The following is a 27645-nucleotide window of genomic DNA, read 5'->3' as shown; positions in this document are numbered from 1 at the left end:
AAAACTTAGAAATACTGGAAATCTTCTTACGCGAGAGCCTGTCATGGTGAAACTGACTGTTCAATACGGGCGAGAAGAGCTTCTGAACCTAGATGTGCTTCTCCGAACCTCCTAACCCTTTGCGATTCACCCATCACCCAGTGGCTCAGAGAATTCTGGTGGGCAGCAATGCTGTACTGCTGTGCGAGGGACATCAGGAAGGTGGGGGTGGGGGGTTGCAAGTACTTGGATGACAAAAAAAAAAAAAAAAAAAAAGATGGGCAGGATCTGGAAAGCCACCAGGAATCACTGACTTCTCACTGCAAATCTCTCCATAGCTTTGCCTTCTCCTTCTGTTTGCCAGCAACTCCTGTCCCATCAATATCATTAGTATTAGCATTAGCTCTTCCTTTCCTAGTCCTTATTCTTCCCTAGGAAATACAGTGAAGATCTGAGAGGACAATGCTGCTATTTACCATGGATGGTCACTCTGGTTCCATTTCCACCGCCATTTTTACCAAAGTCGCACCTGTAAATGGCTGTTGACTGGGGATATATTAAAATAAATGTCTCCCCCTCCAGTATTTTGTGTCCTTTTCCCAGCCTGTCCATTTAACATTCCCTGCTTATCAGAGGTTAACGTGATGCTTTCACTTAGTTCCACTCATAGCTTTATGATGCCTGGTAAGACCAGGAAACCATCCCACCTCCCTCGCCCCCAAATGTTCAGTCTGGAGAAGTTGCCTCCTGCAATATGGATCCTTATGTGAACCGGATCTGACATAAGAAGCAGCCCCAGGTTTCACCCATCTACAAATCAGACATAAATTCATGTCTAACTACCCTTTTATCTCTCACAAATTCCAGATTCCAGGCACGCAGGCAGGCTTTGATCATACCAATATGTGTGTATGCGACATGGGCAAGCATATGTTCAGAGACTAATTTGAGGCCATGTGAAACATTTGGCTGTAAAGGATCTAACATGGAAACATTGTTCCCCCTTAATACCGTCCTGCAGGGCTCTATCTTGCAAGGAGTTTAGTGCTTCTGGGCAGGCGTGGAGCACCCTCAGCTCCCATTGAAGGTGGAACTGAAGACACTCAACACCTTCCAGGAGACATGTGTTCTTGTTCTCACTCGCTCACCCCCATTTCCCCAAGAAGATCAGGTAGGAAATTCTGGCACTTACTCTCAATGTTCACTTGGGTTCCTGGTCCATTCCCAGAGAGGTTCCTTGCTGTGATCCCCACCTCACACACATAGGTTCCTGTATTAGATGAATTTGCATTCTTCAAAGTGAGAGAGGCAAACCCATTGTCCAAATGCACAGTTGTGATCACATCGCTGTCATTCACCAGCTCTTTCTTTGGTCCCTCAGTCCCATACTTATACCATCGCACATACATGGTGCTGTGGTTATTGACTGTCTTGAATGTACACTTCATGGTAAGTTCTGAGCCTTCTAAATCATTGACACTGGTTGGGGTTTGATTCACCATCAGGTCGGTAATTTCTTCAGAAAGAGAAACACAGATGATGGTACCTTCATTGAGAAACAGTTCAATGTGCCAGCAGACAAGGGGAGATGTACAAAATGAATCTCTCCAGTCCTGCTATTTAGTTTCCCCTGCTTGTTAAGAGTTTAAACGGATGTTCTTTCGTTTGGCCCCATATAGAGCTGTATTGTGCATGTCAAGACTTTTCTGCTCTGTTTAGTGAGCAGGTAACCCCAGAAGCTTCAGTCTAGACAAACCCCCTCCAGCAATGTGACATCGTACCCGAACCTTGTGTATGCCTGACACGCCTGCCAAATTCCTTACATTCAAACCCTTCTTGAGACCTATTTCCCTCCACCAGCCCAATGCAGGGCAAGAGAGAGGGTGGCCAATTCTCCTTCATTACAGAAAAATGGGATTCCCTGAAGGACGTGCAATGGGCAGTTCTGAGAAGTGATGCACTTCTGCTGGTAAGGCAGGGGAGTGAGGATCAGGGTGCAACCGTTATTCAGGGCAGGGCTGTGCTTACAGCATAGCGAGAGAGTGTCAGCAAGTCTTTAGCGCTGGTTTTACTGGTGGAAACTTCTGCAGCTCCAGGGCTAAGCGGCAGCTGAGCAGGGGTTTTGATGATCTCCATGGCCCCCAGATGCTGGATTTAAGGGCCTAAAGCCCTGTGTGGGTTTCGTCCTTTAATTTCTCTGCATCTCACTTCCCAATCTTCTGATAGGATGTCTGCCCGTTCTCCCCCCTTTGTCTGTCTTGTCTGTTTAGTGTTTAAATTCTTTGGCTCAGGGGCTCTCGCACTGCATCCATGTACAGTGGAGCTGATTGCAAATGTTCTGGCAAAACTTACCTTAGACTGAAAATGCCAATGAACTGAAGAGAACTGATTCACCAAATCTACTACAGATTTGACTCCACTTTCGTGGATTTCCACCCCAACTTCAACAACCACCACCCAGCCATCCAGCCATTAAGCTCTCTGTGGAACACTCCCACACTAGCATCAACTTCCTGGACACCACCATCAGCTTCAACAATAGAACCCCACAGACAGCCCTAGACAAGAGACCCACAGATCACCACACCTAACGTCATAAACCCAGTAACCACCCCAAACAACCAAAAAAATCTGTAATCTACAGCCCAGCACTCATATAGCACAGAATATGCTCCTAGGAGAAAGTCTGGGATACACACCTTAACGCATTCAAAACCGCCTGCACGAAACAAGGATATCCTACTAGAGAAGTAGATTGCTTCATGGAATTGACTGTCCAAATACCCTGAGAGAACATGCTTGAATACAGAAATAAAACCTCCTCTGACTGCACACCAGTTGCTACCTACCACACTACACTGGAACCCCTACGGGCTATCATCAAACAAACTATAACCCATACTCGATGGGGACCACATCCTGAAACAAGTCTTCCCTGAACCCCCACTTCTGACCTTCAAACAACCTGCCAGCCTCTCCAAGGGAATCATCAGAAGCAAGCTCCCCACAGACAAGGACACACCAACTCAAAGCAGCACCAGATCCTGCCAGAACAACAGATGCAAAATCTGCTACATATCTCCACTGCTACAATGATCAACACCCCCAACTCACCTTTCAAAATCCACGGATCCTACACAAGCCTATCACAATGTGTGGGGTACCTCATCCAGTGCACTAAATGCCCCAGTAACAACGATGTGGGTGAAATCAGACAATCACGATGCTCTTGAATGAACTCGCACAGGAAAATGATACAAGACAAAACCACCCTTTCTCCTGTGGGGAATACGTCTCACAGGTCAGATACAGAGTGGTTCTCATCACTCAGTTTCACACATACAGAATGGGAAGAGACTGCCTAGGAAGGAGTATGGCAGAAAGGGATCTAGGGGGTATAGTGGACCTCAAGCTAAATATGAGTCAACGGTGTGATGCTGTTGCAAAAAAAGCAAACATGATTCTGGGATGCATTAAGTGATGTGTTGTGAGCAAGACACGAAAAGTCATTCTTCCACTCTACTCTACGCTGGTTAGGCCTCAACTGGAGTATTGTGTCCAGTTCTGGGCACCGCATTTCAAGAAAGATGTGGAGAAATTGGAGAGGGTCCAGAGAAGAGCAACAAGAATGATTAAAGGTCTTGAGAACATGACCTATGAAGGAAGGCTGAAAGAATTGGGTTTGTTTAGTTTGGAAAAGAGAAGACTGAGAGGGAACATGATAGCAGTTTTCTGGTATCTAAAAGAATGTCATAAGGAGGAGGGAGAAAATTTGTTCACCTTAGCCTCTAAGGATAGAACAGGAAGCAATGGGCTTAAACTGCAGCAAGGGAGGTTTAGGTTGGACATTAGGAAAAAGTTCCTAACTGTCAGGGTGGTTAAACACTGGAATAAATTGCCTAGGGAGGATGTGGAATCTCCATCTCTGGAGATATTTAAGAGTAGGTTAGATAAATGTCTATCAGGGATGGTCTAGACAGTATTTGGTCCTGCCATGAGGGCAGGGGACTGGACTCGATGACCTCTCGAGGTCCCTTCCAGTCCTAGAATCTATGAATCATCCTCAAAGGAAGCCTGCACAACACTTTCAAACAACGAGCCTGGGAGCTTAAATTCATAACTCTGCTAGACACTAAAAATCATGGACTGAACAGACACTGGATTTATGGCTTATTACAACAATCTGTAACCCCCTAACCCCGCTTTTTGTCCTATGACTGCAGAAGTGTTAACAGGCCACCCTGCCTCGAATGGTCACTTGAAATATGTGTTAACTGCTTATGCTAAACCAGCCGTTCTACTTTGTATTTCCCGGTGACACTCTGAATAAGGACCCGTCTATACTTAAAACACTGCATCGGCCCAGCTGCACCACTGTCTACACAGGAGGTTCGGTTGGTGTAACTAACTACGTCGCTCAGATGTGTGGATTTTTCACACCCCTATCAACGTAGTTATGGCGACGTAGGTCTGTAGTGTAGACCAGACCTGAGTTTCCAAGAGCTGAAGAAGAGCTCTGCGTAAGCTTGAAAGCTTGTCTCTCTCACCGACAGAAGTTGGTCCAATAGAAGATATCCCCTCACCCACCTTGTCTTTCAAATTGTGTGTAAGGCCTCACAAGCTTAGCCAATTAGAAACCTCCCCTCACACTTCATCTCAAAACAGTTTTTGAATATATGGGGCTTGACCCTGCATTCCTTGTGCAGACAAAACCCCCCACAGAAATCAGTGGAATGCAGGATCAGGACCATTGTATGTACCACAGAATGTCCCCCAGTTTTCCCCACAGCTCTGCCCTTTACACTTTGTGCTGCTCCATCTCCCCCAGCACCACCTGCCCCAGCTGTCTGGAACCAGGCCAGTGTCCTGAGCTCCCCGGAAGGGTTTTGTAGAACAGAGAAGGAAATGCTGGTATTTACCATCGATGGTCACTTGGGTTCCATTCCCACGAGATGTCCCATCCTTGTTCCCAACCCAACATACGTAGGTTCCAGAATCAGTGACATCAGCTTTCTTCACAGTGAGGGAAAGAGACCTCTTTTCTATATCTGCTGATAATCTGATTCGATCTGTTCCATTGGATAACTTTTCTGTTACATAGTTTCTGGTTTTATTCCATTCAACAAACCACTTGATAGAGTTATTGCTTGAGTTGAATGTACACTCGATGGTGAACTCTGACCCTTCCATTGCACGGATAGAAGGGGGTGTCTGATTCACCCCAAAGACAGGAGCAGTATTTTCTGCAGCTCCTGAAACACAAAGTTCAGTGTCACTATTTACATTATTGCAATGGAGGAAGAATTAAATCAAACAAAATTGTTTGCAAATGATCCACTGCAGAATGTTTCCATTTCTCTACAAGGAAGCCAAGTGCCTGAGCAGGAACTCTCTGCTGAAGGTCACGGCATGAAGTTCAGAGCAGTGAGTGGGGAGGGCTCAGACTGGGCAGTTTACACAGGCCCCACTGGTACTGTTAGCCGGCCTGCCCCACTGGCTCCAGCCTGCCGTACGGGCTCCAGGGGGCCTCTCCCTAAGTGTCAGCGAGAGAGCACTGGTGGCTCCTAGGGATCTAGAGAGAAGCCCAGATGCAGGGAATTGGGCCTGCAGGCCCCACGGTGGTGTCTGCTCCAGGGAGGCAAATCTCAACAACAATGGGCCAACCAGAGACTTGGGGGGAGGGCTCAAAGAAGGGAGCTAGAGATGGGAGAGGAGAGACAAAAGGAAGGTGGAGGGGGGAGAAGACTGAGGGAAAGAGAGAGCTGGGAGTGGAAAAGAAAGGATGGGAAAGAGAGAGAGTGTGTGCAAAGCAGGGGAGAGGGATAGAAAGATGTAGGGGTCTAAGGAAAGGGGAAGTAAAATAGACAAAGAAAAAGGCAATGAGGTGAGGAAAAAATCTGAGATGGAAGGAAAGGACAATTCACGTTGTTATTTATTCCCATTGCAGCTAGAGTCCTCAACCACCCGTAGAGCCCCACTGGCCAGGTCAGAGGCAGGAATCGGGCAGTGTGGGGCGCTGGTTGTTCAGCCAGTAAGAGCTGCCCACGTGGGGGGATCTGACTCCAGGGCCAGCAGAGTCCTTGGGGAGCAGTGACTGTGGGGCCGGGGCCCAGGACCCTGAGCTGGAGCAGGTCAGTCTGGTCTGCTGAGGGGAGCCCTGAACCCTCCACCTGCCCTGGGCAGTGTGCCCTGGCGAGCGAGGACAGGGGCCAGGGGCTGGTCTCAGGCCCCCTGGTCCCTCACTCAGGCTTATTTCTCTGCTGCTGCTGGAGCTGAGCGCCCGGCCAGCAGCCACTGCTCTCTCCACTCTGCCTTGAGAGCTGGGCAGCTGGAGAGCAGCAGCTGATACGGGGAACTAAGGCACTTTTTGGGGTGGCTACAGCCCGTGAAAGCCCACCCCGCTGCTGGTCCTGCCTATGCATTAGACCACATTACCTCCCCCTAATTAGTATTAGTTATTATTAAGCAGTACTGCTAACGAGCATAGCACTCTGCAGAACAACGAGCAGGACGATGTATTCCTATCTTACAGTGCTGATGAAATACTTTCTATTCGATCAGTAACTAGGCAGGATGTACACTAGCAATGTTACAGGGAAGCACTTCTTTAACCGGCAGGACTGGATAACTTGCACCCAAGAGTATTAAAAGAATTGGCCGAGGAGCTTGCTGAACTGTATTGTTTTTAATAAATCCTGGTACAATGGGGAAGTTCCAGAGGACGGGGGGAAAGCTAATGTTCTGCCAGTATTTAAAACGGTAAATGGGATGACTTGGACAACTCTCAGCTGGTTAGTCTGACTTTAATCCCAGACAAACAAACTTGATATAATATTTTGGATGACGAGTTTGGTTGATAAAGGTCCTGGAACTCTGGGACTGCTGTCCCCCCTTGACTCTCCAGTCTGGGCCGTCTCTCTCACAGAGCTATGCCAGTGAGCAGCAGTAAATCCCTCCAGGGGCTGTGATCACTTATCATCAGCATGTGGAGACCCACACCCAGCTAAACTGCATGAAGGCTCCCCAAGCCCCTCACAGAATCATAGAACTGGAAGGGACCTCGAGAGGTCATCTAGTCCAGTCCCCTGCACTCATGGCAGGACTAAGTATTATCCAGACCATCCATAACAGGTGTTTGTCTAACCTGCTCTTAAATTCCCAATGATGGAGATTCCACAACCTCCTTAGGCAATTTATTCCAGTGCTTAACCACTCACCATTAGGAAGTTTTTCCTAATCTCCAACCTAAACTGTCCTTGCTGCAATTTAAGCCCATTGCTTCCTGTCCTATCCTCAGAGGTTAAGGAGAACAATTTTACTCCCTCCCCCTTGTAACAACCTTTTATGTCCTTGAAAACTGTTATCATGTGTCCCCCCACTTCAGTCTTCTCTTGTCCAGACTAAACAAACCCAAGTTTTTCGATCTTCCCTCATAGGTCATATTTTCTAGACCTTTAATAATTTTTGTTGCTCTTCCTGGACTTTCTCCAATTTGTCCACAGCCTTCCTGAAATGTGGCACCCAGAACTGGACCCAATACTCCAGTTGAGGCCTAATCAGCGAAGAGTACAGTGGAAAAATTACTTCTTGTGTCTTGCTTACAGCACTCCTGCTAATACATCCCAGAATGATGTTCACTTGTTTTGCAACAGCGTTACAGTGTTGACTCATATTTAGCTTGTGATCCCCTATGACTCCCATATCCCTTTCTGCAGTACTCCTTCCTAGGCAGTCATTTCCCATTTTGTATGTGTGCAACTGATTGTTCCTTCCTAAGTGTCCTTATTGAATTTCATGCTATTTCTCCAGTTTGTCCAAATCATTTTGAATTTTGATCCTATCCTCCAAAGCAGTTGCAACCCCTCCCAGAGTGGTATCATCTGCAAGCTTTATACGTGCACTCTCTATGCCATTATTTAAATCATTGATGAAGATATTGAACAGAACTGGACCCAGAACTGATCCCTGTGGGACCTGTAACAGGGTCGAGACTCACCGGTGTGGCACTTCCTGCTGGTCATTCGGGAATTACCTCGTCCAGCACTTGGAGTGCCTCCTGGTGGCCGGTGTCTTGCCTGCCAGGCCCCCGTGTCCCTCCCAGACCTCAGTGCCCCTTACCTTGGGGTTCTGCCCACCCCATCTGTCCCTACGCTCTGGATCTCCCCTCCCAGGGGAACCCCCAACCCACTACGCCCCCCTTGCCTCAGTGGCTACTGCCAGTCATCATCTAGCCCCCGTTCACTGGGGCAAACTGCAGTCTGTAGAGGCCACTCATCATTGGCAAGGAGATTGGACCAGCTGCCTCTGCCTAATCCCGGGCTGCACCTCCCAGCCCCAGTACCTGCATAGGCCTCTGTCAAGGCCTCAGCCTGGGGAGTTGCCAGGCTGGAGCTCCCTAGCTCCTCCTCCCTTTCCCCAGCACTGCTCTGCATCAAGGACCCTATTCCCAGGCAGCTACGTCCTTCTCTCTCCAAGGCTGGAGAGAGACTCTGACCCAGCTCCTCCCTGAGCCCTTATACTCATCTGGAGCACTATGTCCAGTTTTGGGCCCCACAGTACAAGAAGGATGTGGAAAAATTGGAAAGAGTCCAGCGGAGGGCAACAAAAATGATTAGGGGGCTGGAGCACATGACTTATGAGGAGAGGCTGAGGGAACTGGATGCATCAGGCAAGGTATTTCCAGTAGAGATAAGGAGGTGTTAGTACTGTTATACAAGGCACTGGTGAGACCTCATCTGGAATACTGTGTGCAGTTCTGGTCTCCCATGTTTAAGAAGGATGAATTCAAACTGGAACAGGTACCGAGAAGGGCTACTAGGATGATCCGAGAAATGGAAAACCTGTCTTATGAAAGGAGACTCAAAGAGCTCGGCTTGTTTAGCCTAACCAAAAGAGATCTGAGGGGAGATATGATTGCTGTCTATAAATATATCAAAGGAATAAATACCAGGGAGGGAGAGGAATTATTTAAGCTCAGTACCAATGTGGACACAAGAATAAATGCATATAAACTGGCCATCAGGAAGTTTAGACTTGAAATTAGATGAAGGTTTCTAACCATCAGTGGAGTGAAGTTCTGGAACAGCCTTCCAAGGGGAGCAGTGGGGGCAAAAGACATATCTGGCTTCAAGACTAAGCTTGATAAGTTTATGGAAAGGATGGTATGATGGGATAGCCTAATTCTGGCAATTAATTGGTCTTTGACTATTAGCGGTAAATATGCCCAATGGCCTGTGATGGAATGTTAGATGGGGTGGGATCTGAATTACTACAGAGAATTCTTTCCTGGGTGTCTGGCTGGTGAGTCTTGTCCCCATGCTCAGGGTTTAGCTGCTCACCATATTTGAGGTCGGTAAGGAATTTTCCTCCAGGGCAGATTGGCAGAAGCCCTGGGGGTTTTTTGCCTTTCTCTGCAGCGTGGGGCACGGGTCACTTGCTGGAAGATTCTCTGCACCTTGAAGTCTTTAAACCATGATTTGAGGACTTCAGTGGCTCAGACATAGGTTTGATACAGGAGTGGATGGGTGAGATTCTGTGGTGTGCATTGTGCAGAGGTCAGACTGGATGATCATAATGGTTCCTTCTGACCTTAAAGTCTATGATTCTATGCAGAAATTGAAGTAAATGAAGTAGAAGGAAGAAAGGATGAGGAAGTTACAAACAAGTTACAGTATGGGGACCCAGCTTCATAGCCCAAATGTGCTGACAGTGTGCAGCAAATTCTCATGGAATATGGACCCAAACAAGTTCATGAATTTCCCTTCCCTAAGGATGGAAATAAAAGAAAATTCTCTGCTCAGCATTACAAGAGGAAACTCATTAATGGGGAAGAAATTCATTGAAACTGGTTACAATATTCAGTGTCGAAGGATTCTGTGTTTTTGCTTTTGCTACAAGTTGTTTAGAAATCAAGCAGTTGGTACATCACTTACTGAAAATGGTTCGAAGGACTGGAAAAACATATCTTCAATTCTCTCTTCACATGAAAGAAGTACAGAACATTTGGAATGTTTTCAAAATTGGAAAGAACTTGAATTACGATTGAAAAAAGGAAATACTATCGATGCAGAAAATTTATATGTGATCAAGGAAAAAGAAGACTATTGGCAACGAATTGCCTTCATTGAGGAGATAACTGGGTCTGTGGATGAGGGTAAAGCAGTGGATGTGTTATTCCTTGACTTTAGCAAAGCTTTTGATACGGTCTCCCACAGTATTCTTGCCGGCAGGTTAAAGAAGTATGGGCTGGATGAATGGACTACAGGGTGGATAGAAAGCTGGCTAGATCGTTGGGCTCAACGGGTGGTGATCAATGGCTCGATGTCTAGTTGGCAGCTGGTATCAAGCAGAGTGCCCCAAGGGTCGGTCCTGGGGCCAGTTTTGTTCTATGTCTTCTTTAATGATCTGGAGGATGGCGTGGATTTCACTCTCAGCAAGTTTGCAGATGACACTAAACTGGGAGGAGTGGTAGATACACTGGAGGGTAGGGATAGGATACTGAGGGACCTAGACAAATTAGAGGATTGGGCCAAAAGAAACCTGATGAGGTTCAACAAGGACAAGTGCAGAGTCCTGCACTGAGGACGGAAGAATCCCATGCACTGCTATAGACTAGGGACCGAATGGCTAGGCAGCAGTTCTGCAGAAAAGGACCTAGGGGTTACAGTGGACGAGAAGCTGGATATGAGTCAACAGTGTGCCCTTGTTGCCAAGAAGGCTAATGGCATTTTGGGCTGTATAAGTAGGGGCATTGCCAGCAGATCGAGGGACGTGATCATTTCCCTCTATTCGACATTGGTGAGGCCTCATCTGGAGTACTGTGTCCAGTTTTGGGCCACACACTACAAGAAGGATGTGGAAAAATTGGAAAGAGTCCAGCGGAGGGCAACAAAAATGATTAGGGGTCTGGAGCGTATGACTTATGAGGAGAGGGTGAGGGAACTGGGATTGTTTAGTCTGCAGAAGAGAAGAATGAGGGAGGATTTGATAGCTGCTTTCATCTATCTGAAAGGGGGTTCCAAAGAGGGTGGATCTAGACTGTTCTCAGTGGTACCAGATGACAGAACAAAGAGTAATGGTCTCAAGTTGCAGTGGGGGAGATTTAGGTTGGATATTAGGAAAAACTTTTTCACTAGGAGGGTGGTGAAGCACTGGAATGGGTTACTTAGGGAGGTGGTAGAATCTCCTTCCTTAGAGGTTTTTAAGATCAGGCTTGACAAAGCCCTGGCTGGGATGATTTAGTTGGGAATTGGTCCTGCTTTGAGCAAGGGGTTGGACTAGATGACCTCCTGAGTTCCCTTCCAACCCTGATATAGAGCATCTGATTACTTTAGTGAGAGTTCTCGGTGGGCAAAATTTAGCATTCTGCGGCCAAAATAGAAATGAAAAATTATAGACTCCAGGTAATGGAAACTTTTTAAAATTTGTTGAATACCTAGCTTTGTTTTATCCAGTCATGAAAGAGCATCTACGTAAAATAACTGATCATGAAACACAGGTTCATTACTTAGGAAAAAATATGCAGAATTAACTGATTCAAATCCTGGCAAATGCCATTAAAAATAAAATTGTAGAAGCCACCCATTCTGCACAATAGTTTTCAGTAATACTGGACTGTACACCAGATGTGAGTCATGGTGAACAAATGACGATGATCATTCGTTTCGTGGATATGGAAAAGACTGCAGATGAAGATGATGTTGAAGTGCTCATAAAGGAACATTTTTTGGATTTCGTACCACTGAAGGAGACGACTGGAGCATTTATGACTGAAACTATTCTACAAGAGCTTGAAGCAATGTCATTATCTGTTGAAAACTTACGTGGCCAAGACATTATAATGGTAGTAATATGAAGGGTAAAGACAATGGTGTGCAAAGGAGAATGATGGAAATCAATCCTAGGGCCTTTTTCATTCCTTGCAGTGCGCATTCTCTGAATTTGGTTGTCAATGATGCTGCTAGATGCTGTTTGAAGGCAAGCAGTTTCTTTGACCTGGTGCAATGTGTTTATGTGTTTTTCTCAGGCTCAACATGCCATTGGGAGATTCTGACTCGCCATGTTAATTCTTTAACTGTGAAACCACTTAGTCAGACAAGATGGAGAGTCGGGTTGATGCTTTGAAACCTCTTTGCTATGAACTTGGAAACATTTATGTAAGCAGAGTCAGGATGAGCTCTACCCTGACATCTGGTGGTGAATTATGGCGAGTGTGGAAAAAGAACTTCAGGGGCTGATCTTGTTTGCATAGGCACACCCACCCGCCTAGCATGAGCCCACAGCAACCAAAAGTGGTTACTTTGGCTGGTGTGGGATCCCCAGTTCCTCTGTTATTGGGGCAGGAAGAATAAAGTGTTGTTACCCTGATTATGTGAATCAAGGCCAGTGGAACTGTTGTATGACAGAGGACTCACCATTAACTAAGTAGCACTCACTAGACAAGGGGCATGGGTTCCAAAACCCAGTGAATTAAGAGAGGATGGGGACAGGTATTTGTACCTGATATTATGACCCCCCTCCCCCTCTCTGAGGGCCTGAAACACCAATTGCACCACCTCCTCTCCACTGTTGAATAGCAGAGCTAATTTTGATTCTATTGAGAGTCTAGTTACAGGCTGCTATGTGGAATTCACTTTGGGCCAATGGTGCACTAGCACTGGGGCTCCCCTACTACAGGCTGAAATCACTAAAGAGCTAAAGTTACTAAGAGCTGAGATCATTGAGTGCTGTGTTAAGTAGCGGGGGAGCCTGAAGCTATATTGCTAAGCGACTGGCAGAGCAGAGCAGTTTGTGGGACGGCTAGAGCGGCCCACAAAACGGTGATTGGAGCGGAGCTGAGCTGTTTGCGGGACGGCTGGTGGAGCAGCCCACGGAACGGCGAGCGGAGCAGAGTGGAGCTGAGCAGTTTGCAGGGATGGCTGGAGGAACAGAGTGGAGCGGAGCGGCTGGTAGAGCAGAGCAGTTCGTGGGGCGGCAGGAGCGGCTCGTGGTGAAGGCTGCAGCGGAACCCCACGGAGAGGTGGGCAGTCGGCCTCGGACCACGTATGGTGCCCCTTAACACCCTGCGTGCCCCTCTTTCCCCCCCCCCTGCATTTCCACCCAGGCTGGGGGGGTAAAACCCTGCAGATAAACTTTTGAACTCTGGGGCTGCACTGACCAGGGGCAGAGACTTTTGGCTTGTTGGACTTTTGGGACTTTGGGTGATTCTTGGGTTCCTAGACTCGAGACTTTTGGGGCGTTGGACTTTGGGGACTTTGGGTGATTTTTGGGTTCCTAGACTCGAGACTTTTGGGGCATTGGACTTTGGGGACTTTGGGTGATTTTTGGGTTGCTGGATTCAAGAACCAAAGGGAAAGGACACGGCCCAATTTGCTGGGGTGGGTCTTTTGCTCATGGTTTGTGTTATAAATCCTGTTTGTGGTGTTTTTCCAATTTAATACTGATGTCGTTTACCTCATGTTGTTAAACATTTTCTGCTACACTCAGACTCCGTGCTTGCGAGAGGGGAAGTATTGCCTCTTAGAGGGGCCCAGGGGGTGGTATGTTATTGTCCCAGATCACTGGGAGCCGGTTTTATTGAAACAAAACCCCTAGATACTGAACCCGGCCCTTATTGCTGCCAAATCAGATGGGCAGAAGGGTTACATTTATGATGCCCTAATTGAAATTTCTGATACTACCTTTACTGGATCATCTGGCAATACGGCATGTTCAGATGCAGAGGCTCTTGCAAATGGCCTTTCCAAGTTGAAATTTGTGACTTCACTCATTTTGTGGTATAATATCCTTTTCGGGATTCACCTCACTAGTAAGCAGCTTCAGGGAAAGAACTTGAACATACATCCTGCTATTAAAAAACTGCAGCAAACTAAAAATATTCTGGAGGAATTCAGAAGTGATGAAGGGTTTGAAAGAACACCAGTAGCTTCTCTCGAGCTTGCTGAAGAAATAGACTTTCCAACAGAATTTGAACCAGAGCCAGTTCGCATTCGGCAAAAGAAACAGCAGTTTTTGTAAGAAGGACGAAACACACCCATAGAACCCAAAACAAAGGTTCATAGAATCATAGACTATCAGGGTTGGAAGGGACCTCAGGAGGTCATCTAGTCCAACCCCCCGCTCAAAGCAGAACCAATTCCCAACTAAATCATCCCAGCCAGGGCTTTGTCAAGCCTGACCTTAAAAACCTCCAAGGAAGGAGATTCCACCACCTCCCTAGGGAACCCATTCCAGGTTCAAAGTGAATTTCTACTTCGCAGTTCTAGATACTGCTATTCACTCAGTTGATGAAAGATTTCAACAGATGCAGCAGCTAGAGTCAGTATTTGGCTTTCTATATGATATCCACAGCTTGCAAAAGAAAACAGCAAAACAGATAAGAGACTTTTGTATAAAACTGGAGTTGGCATTCAAAACATATTGATGCTACAGATTTGTGTAGTGAGCTTCAGGCTTTTTTAAGACGACTTAAAAAACATTCCACTCCTGAAGAAGTACTGAAGTTTGGGAAAATAAACTCACAGACAGTTTTCCAAACATTTTTATAGCTCTACGCATTCTTTTAACTTTGCCAGTTTCCGTAGCTAGTGGGGAACGTAGCTTCTCGAAGTTAAAATTAATAAAAACATATCTGCGTTCAACAATGGTGCCACAATGTCAATAGAGCATGAAATAGCTGGAAAACTGGATCTAAAAGAACTAGTGACTGAATTTTCAAAACCTAAAGCAAGAAAAGTCATGTTTTAAGAACACAGAGTGTTTTTTATTTGGAGTGTAAATACAGACGCCCCCTGGGTTATGCAAACCCAACTTATGGAAATCCGCACTTACGGGAAAAGTTCCGTAAATTCCATAAGCTTTTTTTTTTTTTTTTGGCATAATTGTTGGAAATATGTTCCCGACTTATGCAAAATCCAACTTATGCAAGGCATTCCGGAATGGAATGCTTGTGGAAGTCGGGGAGCTTCTGTACAGGTTAAAGTTAATTGAAGAGTTTTCTTATTTCTTTCTATATTGGATGTGGTGGTAATGGCGGTTAAAGCAGGATAGCGTAATGGATGATTTTGGATTTGCAATAATAAAACTTATAATTAACATTTTAATGCATTTTTATTTGGAATTGGACTGGAATATCATCTAGCTGTTGTGTACAAATCTATTCTGAAAATTTCATGTCTCTATTTTATCTGATCTCAGAAACATTGGTTAAAAAACATTAAAAGGAAAAAAGGGGCAAAATGTTTCCCAGTTTACCAAATACCTCAGCCTAGATCTGCCCTTGGGGTTTGGGGTTGGGGGGCGCTGATTGCATGGTTCGCCTAGGGAGCCAGTTGCTGGCAGCTAGTCTAGGGCCGCCCCTGCAGGTCAATGCACTATGTCTGTGATTATAAACTAGTCCCAAGGAGGGGCGGTATTGAGGTCAGGGAGCCTGTGATGGAGTCCTTAGGGCAGGGGTCCCCAAACTGTACAGGACCATTGGAGGAGGATACGGGGGAGCTAAAGCCAGCCCCCATGGGGGTCAGGGAGGGAGTCAGGGAGTGGACCCCCCGGTGGCGGGTCCACTCCTACCCTCATCCCTAGCCCTGACTTCAGCCCCCAACTCCTGCACCCAACTCCCAGCCCTGCTCCTGGCTGCGGCCCCGGCCAGAGCCATGGCTCCACTCCCAGCCACGGCCCCAGCCGCAGCTCTGACCCTGGCCTCAGCTCCTGACCACGCCTGCAGCTCGGCTCTCCACTCCCAGCTGCGGCTCCCAACCACGGTTCCTGGAGAAGGCGCAGACACATTCCATTACAGGTAAGAGGGGGAATAAAGGGAAAAGTTTGGGACCCGCCTTAGAGCGCTGGCAGGGGAAGTGGGATGGGAACCCTGGAGTTAGCTGCAAAAGGGGGCTGGGCAAGGTGGAATCATTCACAATGGGGCTACTCAGCACGAGCAGGGGGGGCAGAATCTAGGGCGATCGTAAAACAGCTTCTTTACCAGCTTTGCTGACACAGAGGCCAACATCTCCACAGACTTGTTCCCACAGACGTCAGTGGAGTTCTGCCAGCCGTGAATTCAGATCAGTCCATTGTTTTTAATCTATGGCCAGGTCTGTGCTAGAAAACCTTTGCTACTCTAACTACACCGGCAAACCCTCCTAGAGGAGACACAGCTCATAGCAGGGGGGAAAGTGCTCTTGCTAGTACAGCTTCCACCAGCTCCTTCAGCAAAATAAGCTACACTGCCCACAGCACTTTCTGGCTGGTAGAGCATCTACACTGGGGCTTTTGCTGATACAGAACGTCTTCACAAAAATCACACCTCTCAGTGACAGTGCTGTACCGGCAGGAGTTTCTAGTGTACACCTGGCAGAAGAAGAAAATGCTGTAAATTGGTTTTCAGTGATGATGCTCAGATCAAAACTAATAACACAGTCGTTACCTCTCTACGCCCTTTAATTCCACAGAAAGATTTGTTCCAGTTCCTCCCGTCTGCCCCCGAAACACTCGCTTCTCTGAAAGAGCCAAACCCCACAAACTCACCCAGCCACGGAGACAGGAGAAGGGCCCAAAGCAGAGAGAGCCTTTCCAGCCGGCTCTCATGTTCCTTCGAGAACATTTCCCTGGCAGCGCTGTCAGGGGCCCTAATTGAGGAGGTGTCAGATCTGCTGCTAAAACAGCCGGTGCTCTTAGTTCTTGCAGCTCATTGGCTGAGGTAACCCCAGAACCATTGCTGCACTCTCTCTCCCCGGCCCCTTTCTGCGCTGTCCCTTACGAACTCTCCTCTGCTCGATGGTATTTTTATCTGCTGATTCATTGTTCTACATGTCAGTTTCCTGCTAGTGTCCCCTGCCCACTTCCCTAGTGTTTTCTCACATTCTCTCACAGTGGTCGTTCCCAAATCACATGGTGAGTATGAAAATATTGCTGTCGAATTAATTTTAAAACTTCCTTTCTTCTCTATCAAACTCTACACTAACCCGGCCTTCTCAGAGTTTGAAAGCATCAGACCAGCAATGTCCATGGCCCTGAATCTCCCTCGGCAAGGTCTGAGTCATTTGTTTTCCAGTTGTATTCCCTCAGAGTGGGAGTGGATCAGGGGTCCAGAATATACCTTATAGCAGGGGGAAAGTGCTCTTGCTAGTACAGCTTCCACCAGTTCCTTCAGCAAAATAAGCTACACTGGCCACAGCACTTTCCGGCTGGTAGAGCATCTACACTGGGCCTTTTGCTGATACAGAACGTCTTCACAAAAATCACACCTCTCAGTGACAGTGCTGTACCGGCAGGAGTTTCTAGTGTACACCTGTCAAAAGAAGTAAATGCTGTAAATTGATTTTCAATGATGATGCTCAGATCAAAACCAATAACACAGTCATTACCTTTCTACACCCTTTAATTCCCCCAAAAGATTTATTATAGTTCATCCCTCCTTCCCCCAAAACACTCGCTTCTCTGAAAGAGCCAAACCCCACAAACTCATCCATCCATGGAGACAGGTGGCCTAGCTCCCTCACTCTCTGTTTGCCTGCAGACACTTGGTTCTGGGGGGACAATGCGGCGTGATTGCACAACCACACGCCTAGAAACGGAATACAGCCACTAGTGTAGATCTCGCCTTGGTCTGTCTGAAGTACTGTGAGATTTCCTTTTGCCCTCTGCATTGCCTTCCTCTTGGCAGCTGTGACATAATTCCTTGGGCAGCACTGTCAGGGTCCCTAATTGAGGAGGTGTCAGATCTGCTGCGACAACAGCCCGTGCTCTTAGTTCTTGCAGCTTATTGGCTGAAGTAACCCCAGAGCCATTGCTGCACTCTCTCTCCCTGGCCCCTTTCCGCGCTGTCCCTTATGAACTCTCCTCTGCTGGATGGTATTTTTATCTGTTGACTCTTTGTTCCACGTGTGAATTTGCTGCCAGTATCCCCTGCCCAGTTCCCTATTCTGTCACACTGAATGTTCTCAGATCACACAGATATTATCTGTAAAACTCTACAATAACCCGGCCTTCTCAAAGTTTGAAAGTATCCGACCAGCAATGTCCATGGCCCTCAATCTCCCTCGGCAAGGTCTGAGTCATTTCTATTCCAGTTGTATCCTCTCAGAGGGGGTGTGGATCTGGGTCCAGAATAACAACTATACCATGTAAAATACAGGTGTCATTCCCAAAGAGCGGTGCAGTGGGGTTGTACTACAAAGAGTGAGCAAAATGGAGGGGCAGTTTTAACTTTGCTTTTGAAAATCTCATCAGGGTCTGTTCCCTTCTGCAAAACTAAACCTGTAGACATGAACTGCGCTGACCACATCAGAACAGCTTTCGGCTGCACTCTTTGGTCAGTACAGGGGAACGTGGATCCTGTTCCAAGAGCAGCCACCTGGCTCACAGGCCACGCGTGGGTGCTGCTGATCAGTGTGTGGCTGGAGAACACCTTCCTCCCCGACTGCCTGGAGCAGCAGGAACATTCGCCTGTATCAGGAATCTCCAGGGAGGCTGGAGCCGGTGGGCATTGAGCGGGCCATGGAGCACATCAAACACTTGAGGCTCCTCCTGCAGTGGAGAGCAGAAGACTCCAGCAGTTGCTGTGGGAGACCTCGTCATTGTCCATGCCCCTTCTATGACGAGCTGGACCAGGCGCTGTCAAGGGCTCCCAGTCCAGAGCTCACGACTCCTTCCTCAGCCCTGCGGCCTCATTGGCTGACGGGATGCTGATGGGGGCCAGGGTGAGGAGGCAGCAGGAACTGCAGAGGATGCCCCAGAAGAGCCGGAGGATGAGGAGCATGTGATTCTGCACTGCTACCCAGAGAAGGTGGTTGAGGAACCCGCCCCACCCCCGCAACAAGCCCAAGGAGAACCTAGAACTGGTAAGTTTCAGTGGACCCCCCCCACACCCCAATATCCCTCTCGCTCTGGTGCTACATTCCTGGTTGTAAACCCGACTCCACTTCAGTCCTTAAATGGCCACTGAGCAAGACGCACTATAGATCAATGATTTTATTGATTTCCAATCAACCATTATTATGCCTTTGGCAGAAACCATAAAACAGATTATTAACGAACAATCCCAGTCCTGGTGCTGCACAGACTGGACAAAGGGGGGGGGGGGTTTAGAAGAGTTCCCGTTGAGGGTGGGACCGTTGTAGAAAATGTACAGTTGTTTGTCTAATAGCTGTTTTCGTTGTCCCTTCAGTTTCAATACTTCTTGTTTTCACCCTCTCCCCCCCTCCACCCCGTCCCCTTTACTATCCACTTACAAAGAGGAGCTGCACAGAACAGGGGTGGAGTTTGCGGGTTAGGTCCCGGAAGGGGAAGTGGACACTAGTTATCTGAGAAAAAGATTAGTCCCAGCAGTCCACTCTCCCTTGGAAGACGAGAAAATTCTCCTCTCCCCGTCCCTGGGGTCTGGCTTCTCCCCGCACTGAGCCATGCTGCACAAGGTCGGAAATGAGGGTGTGTAAGGAAGCCGGTCTGGCAGCTGGATAAACACAGTGTGATGTCCCTTTGCTATGGCGAACTGAGGGGCTTGTGGTGCTGCTCTGAAACTCCAGGGAACCATATAAAGGGGCAGAGTCTCTTTCTTTCCCTGTACTTTTCCCTGTTGTTAGGCAGGCACAGAGGCAAGAGGAGCTAGAGGAGTGCACATGTTGCTCCTGGCTGGCCAAAGGGAACTGCAGCACCACAGACAGCTCAGTGCTGGCATGGACTGGGGGAGCGAGAAAGGGCTCCTGGCTGGCTGCTGGGCCTGAACTTAGATGAGCTCTGAGGTGAGGGTGAGTCTTTGGCAAAGGCTGGGGCCATGGGAAAGTGGCCCAGGGAATTGAAAGCTGTATAGTTAGAGACACGGTGGCATCTGGCTGCTCTTCTCCAGATCTCTGGACTGGGACCCGGAGTTGTGGGTGGGCCTGGATCTCCCCCATTCCTCCAATAGGCCACTGAGGAACTGCCTTACAATCAGACAGCGAGAAACCCCCAGAAGGGGAGCTATTTCGTGGCCCAGCTGGGACCAGAGTAGACCAAGAGGATGAAACCTTTGCCTCCAGGGAGGAAGCCTTGGGGGTACGGCCTGATACCAGGGCTGGGACTATTTAAAATTGCAGACACACCCAACTGGAAGGGGGCGCCCAGGAGAAGTGGGTGCCATGCCGTTACACACCGATGAACCCCTTCATGGAGCAGAAGGCACAGCATAGGGAAGGGGGCATTCCCTAATGGAGGGACTGATAGAGCTGGTGGCCCAACAAGTTTTGGGTGCATCTGCTACCGTGGCCACTGCACCTGTCTGAACCACTACCACCACCCCATACTTCAGCCACTGCCCAAGGTGCTTCTGAGGCAGAGGACCCAATCCCACCCAGAGTGACTGGGAGGGGTCTGCAGGACTCCCAGGACCACACTCTCCACTGGTACCCAAAACCCCTCACAGGGGGACTCCCATGAGCATCCATAAGGGGAACAACAAACCTTTAGGAGTCCTGGAACCTCACCAGTTGCCTGCCCCACTACCAGCATGCAGGAGACATCCCTATCTGTCCGCAAGATGAATTATCCCCCCCCCCCCATTGTCATGGGGATGGCAAGGAGGCAGATGCAGAGACATTAACATTTGGCTGTTGTTCATGGATTCAGTCCCATTATGTTTTGTTGGTTTCCATCTCTTTCTTAAAATATTTTCCTTACACGTTCCATATAGTCCTTTTATTAAATGTTATCATTTCCTTGGACCTGGGTGAGGTCCCTCCTTCCTAGCCATGATGAACATAAGATGTTTTCAGGCTCAGGATTGGGGCCCAGAATTCACAGCACATGAATTAGAATGGTGTAACTAGTTTGACGTGTGTCTCGTGAAAATTATTGTTTTCCTTACAGCCCCGGCTTCTGGAGTCAAGAGGATCTGTGTTGAGTTCAGCCTTCATTCTTAAAGAAAAAATAAGTTTCTGGCCCTCATGTGTCCCCAGTGCACCCAAAAATTACTAACTTTTACATAATCTCATTATTTTAAAGCCAATCTCATGACTTTTGATGAGCAGGACTCATGATTGTTGAATACTTGGGGTAGGCAATACTGTATCTTACTGGAAATGCTTTTCTGTCTGTCCCACACCCACTTCCCCTCCCCACATGGGTTACAAAAGAGCCAAAGTCCCAAGGATGGGGAAAGTGCAGCTCGTGTGACGTGCTTACAGAACCCATCGTTATCTCCAAATGTAGCAGAACTCACAACACAGACAATGGGTAGAGAAATGTCTTTGCGGCTTGGTTGACGTGCAGAAAAATGCAATTCAAGTACCAATACAGGCAGCTTCACACTTAGTTTCAGACTTAGTAATGATTAGTGCTCTGTAATAGCCACTAAGCGCAGTTATCACTGCCGACAAAGAACAGTTTAAAAAAGTGGGTGCATGTCCCCACCCCCCACTTCCCCAAACAAATGGTGCTAAGGTTTAAGTGTGACTGAGCACTGCTGCTAAGAGGTGTGTGAACAGCTAAGAAAAAGGAATTTCACAATGACTGTATTATAACTCAGCCGCCATCCTCCACAGCCTAAAAAGGTGTTAACCCAGTGGAGTTGCCTTTTTAAAACTTGAATGTGTGAATTGTCACAGGAATGAACACCCCCCCCAAAAAGCTCTGTAGCCCCCGGGGATGTGCCAATGTTCCCACGGGAGATGCTCCAGCAGCTGGACAGGGTGTGATGGTGCCCTTGGCACAGGCAGATGTCATCCTTTGCCTCCCTGCTGTCCCAAGTTGCATCCAGAAATGGCATCCCCCATTCCCCTTGCATGCTGGGAACCAGGTCCAGGCCAGGAGGGCCCTATAAAAAGAAGCTGCCGAGGCAGGGACAGTCAGTTCCTTGCTGGAGCTAGAGGAGGGCACATGTTGCTCCTGGCTGGCCAAAGGGAACTGCAGCACCACAGACAGCTCAGTGCTGGCAGGGACTGGGGGAGCGAGAAAGGGCTCCTGGCTGGCTGCTGGGCCTGAACTTAGATGAGCTCTGAGGTGAGGGTGAAGCTTTGGCAAAGGCTGGGGCCATGGGAAAGTGACCCAGGGAACTTAGAGCAGTGTAGTTAAAGGGACACGGTGGCACGTGGCTGCTCTTCTTAAGATCCCTGGACTGGAACCCGGAGTAGTGGGTGGACCTGGGTCTCCCCCATTCCTCCAATAGGCCACTGAGGAACTGGCTTACAATTAGACAGCGAGAAACCCCCAGAAGGGGAACTGAGCTACTTTGTGGCCCAGCTGGGACCAGAGTAGACCAAGCGGGCGAAACCTTTGCCTCCAGGGAGGAAGCCTTGGGGGTACGGCCCAATACCAGGGCTGGGACTATTTAAAGATCGCAGACACAGCCAACCAGAAGACCCTGAGGGCGTGTGGCCACCGCCAGAGGAAGTGCCTGAGCCGCAACATCCCTGCAGCACAGCCAGGACCTGGGCAGGAGGCCTGGGACTTGTGAGGAACAGACTGAACTTCCCTGACATTCCAGAGACACTAGTTGTGATGTCCCCGTGCCACAGAGCGGGGTGACGTCTTTTCCTTTAATCTTTCCCATGTTTTCCTTATTTTTTTTAATTGGTTGCTGTTTAATAAATTGTATTTGCTTTGAACTGTATGTAATGATCAGTGGGTCAGGGAAGCATCCAGTGCAGAGAGAGCACCCCGGAGTGGGGACACCCTAGCCCCTGTCCTAGATAACCACAGCAGGGTTGGGGGTCGAGCCCCCCAGGAATCCTGGGCCCAGCCTTGTCGGGGTTATGAGGACTCTGCCACACAGGCGAGTGGAAGGAGAGTCCTCGAGGTCAGGCAGGGCTCTGGGTAAAGGAAGTGGAAGCGAGGACTCAGATCCTTTCACTAGCCCACTTCACCGGGGTAGTGTATATGCCAGGAAAGTTCCCCACAAAGTTTGCAGCTTGGTTGATGTGCAGAAAAATGAAATGCAATTCAAATAACAATACAGGCAGCTGCCCCCACCCTGTGATTAAAAGGCCCTTCCTAGCCCCCACTTCCCAACCTTGACCAGTTTCAGACTTAGTAGCGATTAGTGCTCCGTAAGAGCCACTAAGCGCACTTAGCACTGCCGACAAAGAACGGTTAAAAAATGTCCCCACCCCCCACTTCCTCAAAGCAAATTTAGCTAAGGTGGTTAAGAGTGACTGAGCACTGCTGATAAGAGGTGTGTGAACAGCTAAGAAAAAAGAACTGCACAATGACTGTATTACAACTCAGCCGCCATCCTCCACAGCCTAAAAAGGTGTTAACATAGTGGAGTTGCCTTGTTAAAACTCTTGAGTGTGTGAATTGTCACAGGAATGAACACCCTCCCGAAGCTCTGTAGCCCCCGGGGATGTGCCAATGTTCCCTCGGGAGCTCCTCCAGCAGCTGGACAGGTGTGACGGTGCCCTTGGCACAAGCAGATGTCATCCTTTGCCTCCCTGCTGCGCAAAGATACATCCAGATATGGCATCCCCGATTCCCCTTGCATGCTGGGAACCAGGGCCCGTGTGCACATGGGGGGGATCCGGCTGTCTGTACAGAGTTTATAAACCTGACTTCTCCGGAGCCGCTTTACCCTCACAAATGTTGTGGAGCGAGTGCCATGCAAAAATTCCAACGGACTTCAGTGAGGTCAGGATTTCCCCCATTGTGCAGCCAGGTGTGAGGCTGGGAGGGACAGGAGAAAGATCTAGAATTCCAGGCTGTTTGCTCAGATATTTGAATCCTTTTCCCTTAGTGCCCAAAACTCCAGGAGTCAGTTTCCCCTGCCCCTGAGCTCTGCTTTTGTTCCATCTCCTTTTGGGCCGTCGGTACAAGAACGGGAGACTGACAAGTAGCGGTGGCTGCTCAGAGAGGGGTAATTAGACATCGCCCTAAAGTCTCTATCTAAGCTTCAGCCTTGGCTGCATATTCTGAGCATCACCTCTGGGTCAGTTTTGTCCGTCCATCAGCAGTCTCCCCCCACCCCGCCCCCACTCTGCTCTGCCGGCTCCCGTCATAAACTGGCGCCACAGGGTCCTAGTGCCCAACCACTAGTGCCAGGGCAGGCTGACCCAGGCTGACGCTGACCCTGCCCTTCTCCCTCGGACGGACCCTTCCCTTTTCCAGCGGAACTCCACCAGCACAGGGCCCCCACCTGCAGTCACCGCTCCTGCCCCACGCTGGGCAAGGGCCAGCCCCATCCCCCACCCCCAGAGAGGCTACAGTGAGGGGCAGCAGCAGGGGGGAGGCGCACATGTGATGGCAGCTCCCCCCGCACCCACCACAGGGGACTGGAGGGGGCTTCCTGGGCCTGAGAGGGGCCCTAGGAGCACATGCAGTGACAGTGGTGCAAGGTGACTGTCCTCTCTTTCCCCAGCCAGAGGTAGCCTGTCTGCACCCCAAACTCCTCATCCCCAGTCCCACCCCAGAGTGCTCACATTTTTACATTATTTTAAAATATATATATCGGTTTACAAAGCAAGTGTCTGGGGGGTGGGACTTGATCCCGTTCTGGGCATCACCAAAAATTATACAAACCTGCCGTCCCTGGTGCCAACTTGCCCTAGGCATTTTCAAAACATGGTCCTGGGGTTGGATCCCGCTGAAGTCCCTTATCAGGCCTGTATCCTCATCCTCCTACTCCCAATAGATTACTGCTTGAACGAAGCCTTTAGGCGAAATCACAGACATTTCTTCTTTTTACTTCTTCTACTGTATCTGCTGATCAGAAAATTAACCCAATAGGTTTTTTTAATGTTTATTTGCACACAGGAAATATTAGCAATTTAGCACTCAGATCCCGTTGACGTCTGTTCTCTAACAAAGAAAAGTGCAATTGAACAAAGAACGTCAATGAAGTTTCATAAACTTGCTGGATAAGGAACAAAATGGCTCCACGGGCACAGCGTAAGCTCTGTCGGTAAGAGAGAGAATGCGACTAGCCAACCAGCCTTAATTCCAGCGGTAATATCACTGCGACCGTGTCACTCCAAGCAGAACCTGTGCCAGCCGGGCAAAGCCTGCTCTCAAGCAGTCAGGCCCAGATCCTCAAAGGTTGTAGGTGCCTAACTCCCATCGATTGATCTGGGCATTAGGTGCCTAAATACCTTCGAGGATCTGTGCTTAACGCCCTCCCGGTGCAGGGCGCTGCACGTGTAACGGGACAGGAGAACTTGATCCTGCCTTCCTGGAAGAGCCGCTCTGCAGCTGCCGAGTTCTTCCTACCCAGCTGCAGCAGCAAGTTGTACACTTAGCTCCGTGCTCCCCTTTCACCGGAGTGCTACACAAACGCGATGTCTCTGCCCACATGTGTATGCAGGGGTGTTGTAGCCACGTGGGTCCCAGGATATCAGAGACCAGGCAGGTGAGGTCATGTCTTTTATTGGACCAGCTTCTGTTGGTGAGAGACAAAAGCTTTTGAACTACACAGAGCTCTTCTTCAGCACATATCCCGGGGGAACTGTCCCTCGCTCTCTCACCAATCAAAGTTGCTCCAATAAAAGACAATTGACGGGTCCCTTAGAATATGTGCTAACTGCTTCTGCTAAACTATCGGTCTGGTCTTGAATTTCGCTGTGACACTCTCAGTACCGTGCCCAGGCCTGAGGAAGCACTTGGTGCAGCTGGAAAGCTCGTCTCTCTCACCAACAGAAGTTGGTCCAGTAAAAGATACGACCTCGCCCACCTGTCTGTGTACAAGCAGACAGTCAATGCAAAGAGCACCACCTACTGGCACATAAGCTATTCATTTCGGATCAGTTTTACACATACTTCAATAAGTTGTTGTTCTTCACAGGAAATGAGTCTCTGAACAGTCTCTGCCCTTTAACATGCTGTGGAATGAGTGTTCTCAGACGTGACTATCTGCCCACACCCTGCTCCTTTTATACCCTGTGAATAGAGGCCATGTGCAGGGGTGCTGGAACGAGGGGTGCTGGGGGTGTGGCAGCACCCTCTGGCTTGAAGTGGTTTCCGTCACAAATGGGGTTTACAGTTTTGGTCAATGGCTTTCAGCCGCCCCACTCTCCCCCACTATACACATTGTTCCAATGTCACTGGTGACATATGTGGGGGGCACACGGGGTCACATGCCCCCCCAGATTAGCTGCTTGGTTGTACTGAGCATGCTCAGTAACATCTGCTGAAGCCGCTGCCCTCACTCTGCCCCCCACTGTCGGCAGGTCCGGGTCATTTCAGCGATGACAAGGGTTGACATTTGTGTAGATGTCATTGTCATCTCTCTGTTTTGTCCGTATCTTCATTTCCGTGTAAACCTTTTCCTCCGCTTTTGCGTCTCTTTCGTGGAAATTCCAGTTAACGTAAGTCACGTCAACAGCTGGTGGAGGAGAAGACTGCAAAGCAAGAGGAAAATGAGTGAAGACTGCTCGTTCCTTTCTGCTTTGCAAGGTCTGAAGTAAATGGTTAGTGATGCCCATATCATACTATTATAATGCTACACCATCTTCCACTGACACAGGCACTGTAAAAGAGTGTGCTGACTTTTTAGGAAGCTGTATTCTGAGTATGAAACACCTCTGAAGAGCATGGAAGAAATGCTGCATTCTCCAGTGTTTTGAGGTTTCTGGAGCTGCATAAGATTCCCCCGCCTTGAACTTCCCAGTCCCACTGCCTAGAACCAATGCTGCATTCTCTATTATCACTGAAGATCCTGTGCAATCACTAATTTATGTCCTCTTTATCTTTGCTAATTAATTCTTGATCTCCTCTAACTTTTTAAATGCCGTACCACCCCGCTCCTATCCAGGACTAGTGCTGCGTTTTCTGTTACTCTGAAGTTCTTGGAGCTGCAGTCTGTAAAAGCAGAACCGATTTCTTTATTATCTTGTATTCCCGGAGTTGATGCTCCACACCCAGTTCCCCTATGCTAGAGAGAAAAATTAAATGCGCTCTTATGATAAGCTCTCCAACTCACCGTCTCCATCTGATTCATCTCTGCCTCTGACCTGCTTTGAAGTGGTCCTGGAAAAAAAATGAAGTTGTGGCCAAGCTGGTTATTCTCTGATGACCTTTTGGGTCACTTAAATGAGGGAGTTAGTTGTCAGTCTCGTTAGTTCATAGTGGAGCAGTATCTACAGCCCACACGTTCCCACCCGAGCAATTGCCAATAATTGGCGGCTTTGTTGGCAATCCAGCCAAAGGTGGAATAGACGTGGAGACTGAATCCATCTTTCACACCTTGAGGTGCTTCCTCAGGTCAGGGAGGAGACATAGAATAGTCCTACCATTGCCCACGTGGTATCTGTGCTTAGGTATGAGACTTCACTGACTAGGGCTGCCCGTTCACCACCGCTACTGTACGTTCACTGGCAAAAATTCCCCAAATTACTCTTTATTCAGCTAAAGGAAGGACACAAAGAAGAATCTATCGGCATCCTATGAGCTCCCCTCATGCAGAACTTGCTTACATTTATTGTCCAAGTAAATCTTACCTTTGGAGCACTGTCTCCATCTCCACAAAAGGATACCGAGCACCAGCAAGAAGAGAAGTGTCCCAGCCACAGCTCCAGGAACAATGTAAGAGCTCATTGGCCTTTGGTCAGGTGCTGTTGAAAGAAACATTAATTAGCTTCTGTCCTACTAGACGGGGCTACAGAGGCAGGGCAAGTTGAGTTATTACACTCCCATCACCTCTAGTTCTATGGAAAGACAACATAGGCTGGGTCATGCATTACCACCTCTGCAGGAGTCCTGCTGGATAGGGGC

General features: G+C 48.5%; 1 protein-coding gene across 1 annotated transcript; it reads right to left on the bottom strand.

Annotated features, from left to right (window-relative positions):
• Positions 1 to 1115: 1115 nt before the first annotated feature.
• LOC128848973 (cell surface A33 antigen-like) lies at positions 1116 to 16576 on the bottom strand. Its single transcript, XM_054049284.1, has 3 exons — positions 16501 to 16576; positions 4899 to 5231; positions 1116 to 1495 (listed from the first exon to the last, which is right to left on the bottom strand). The coding sequence occupies exons 1-3, from the start codon at positions 16574 to 16576 to the stop codon at positions 1116 to 1118; spliced, it is 789 nt and encodes a 262-aa protein (XP_053905259.1).
• Between the last annotated feature and the right edge of the window lie 11069 nt (positions 16577 to 27645).

Source organism: Malaclemys terrapin, chromosome 14 (genome assembly GCF_027887155.1).
Source record: "Malaclemys terrapin pileata isolate rMalTer1 chromosome 14, rMalTer1.hap1, whole genome shotgun sequence".
NCBI classification, from domain to species: domain Eukaryota; kingdom Metazoa; phylum Chordata; order Testudines; family Emydidae; genus Malaclemys; species Malaclemys terrapin.
This window is presented reverse-complemented; position numbering and strand designations above follow the sequence as displayed.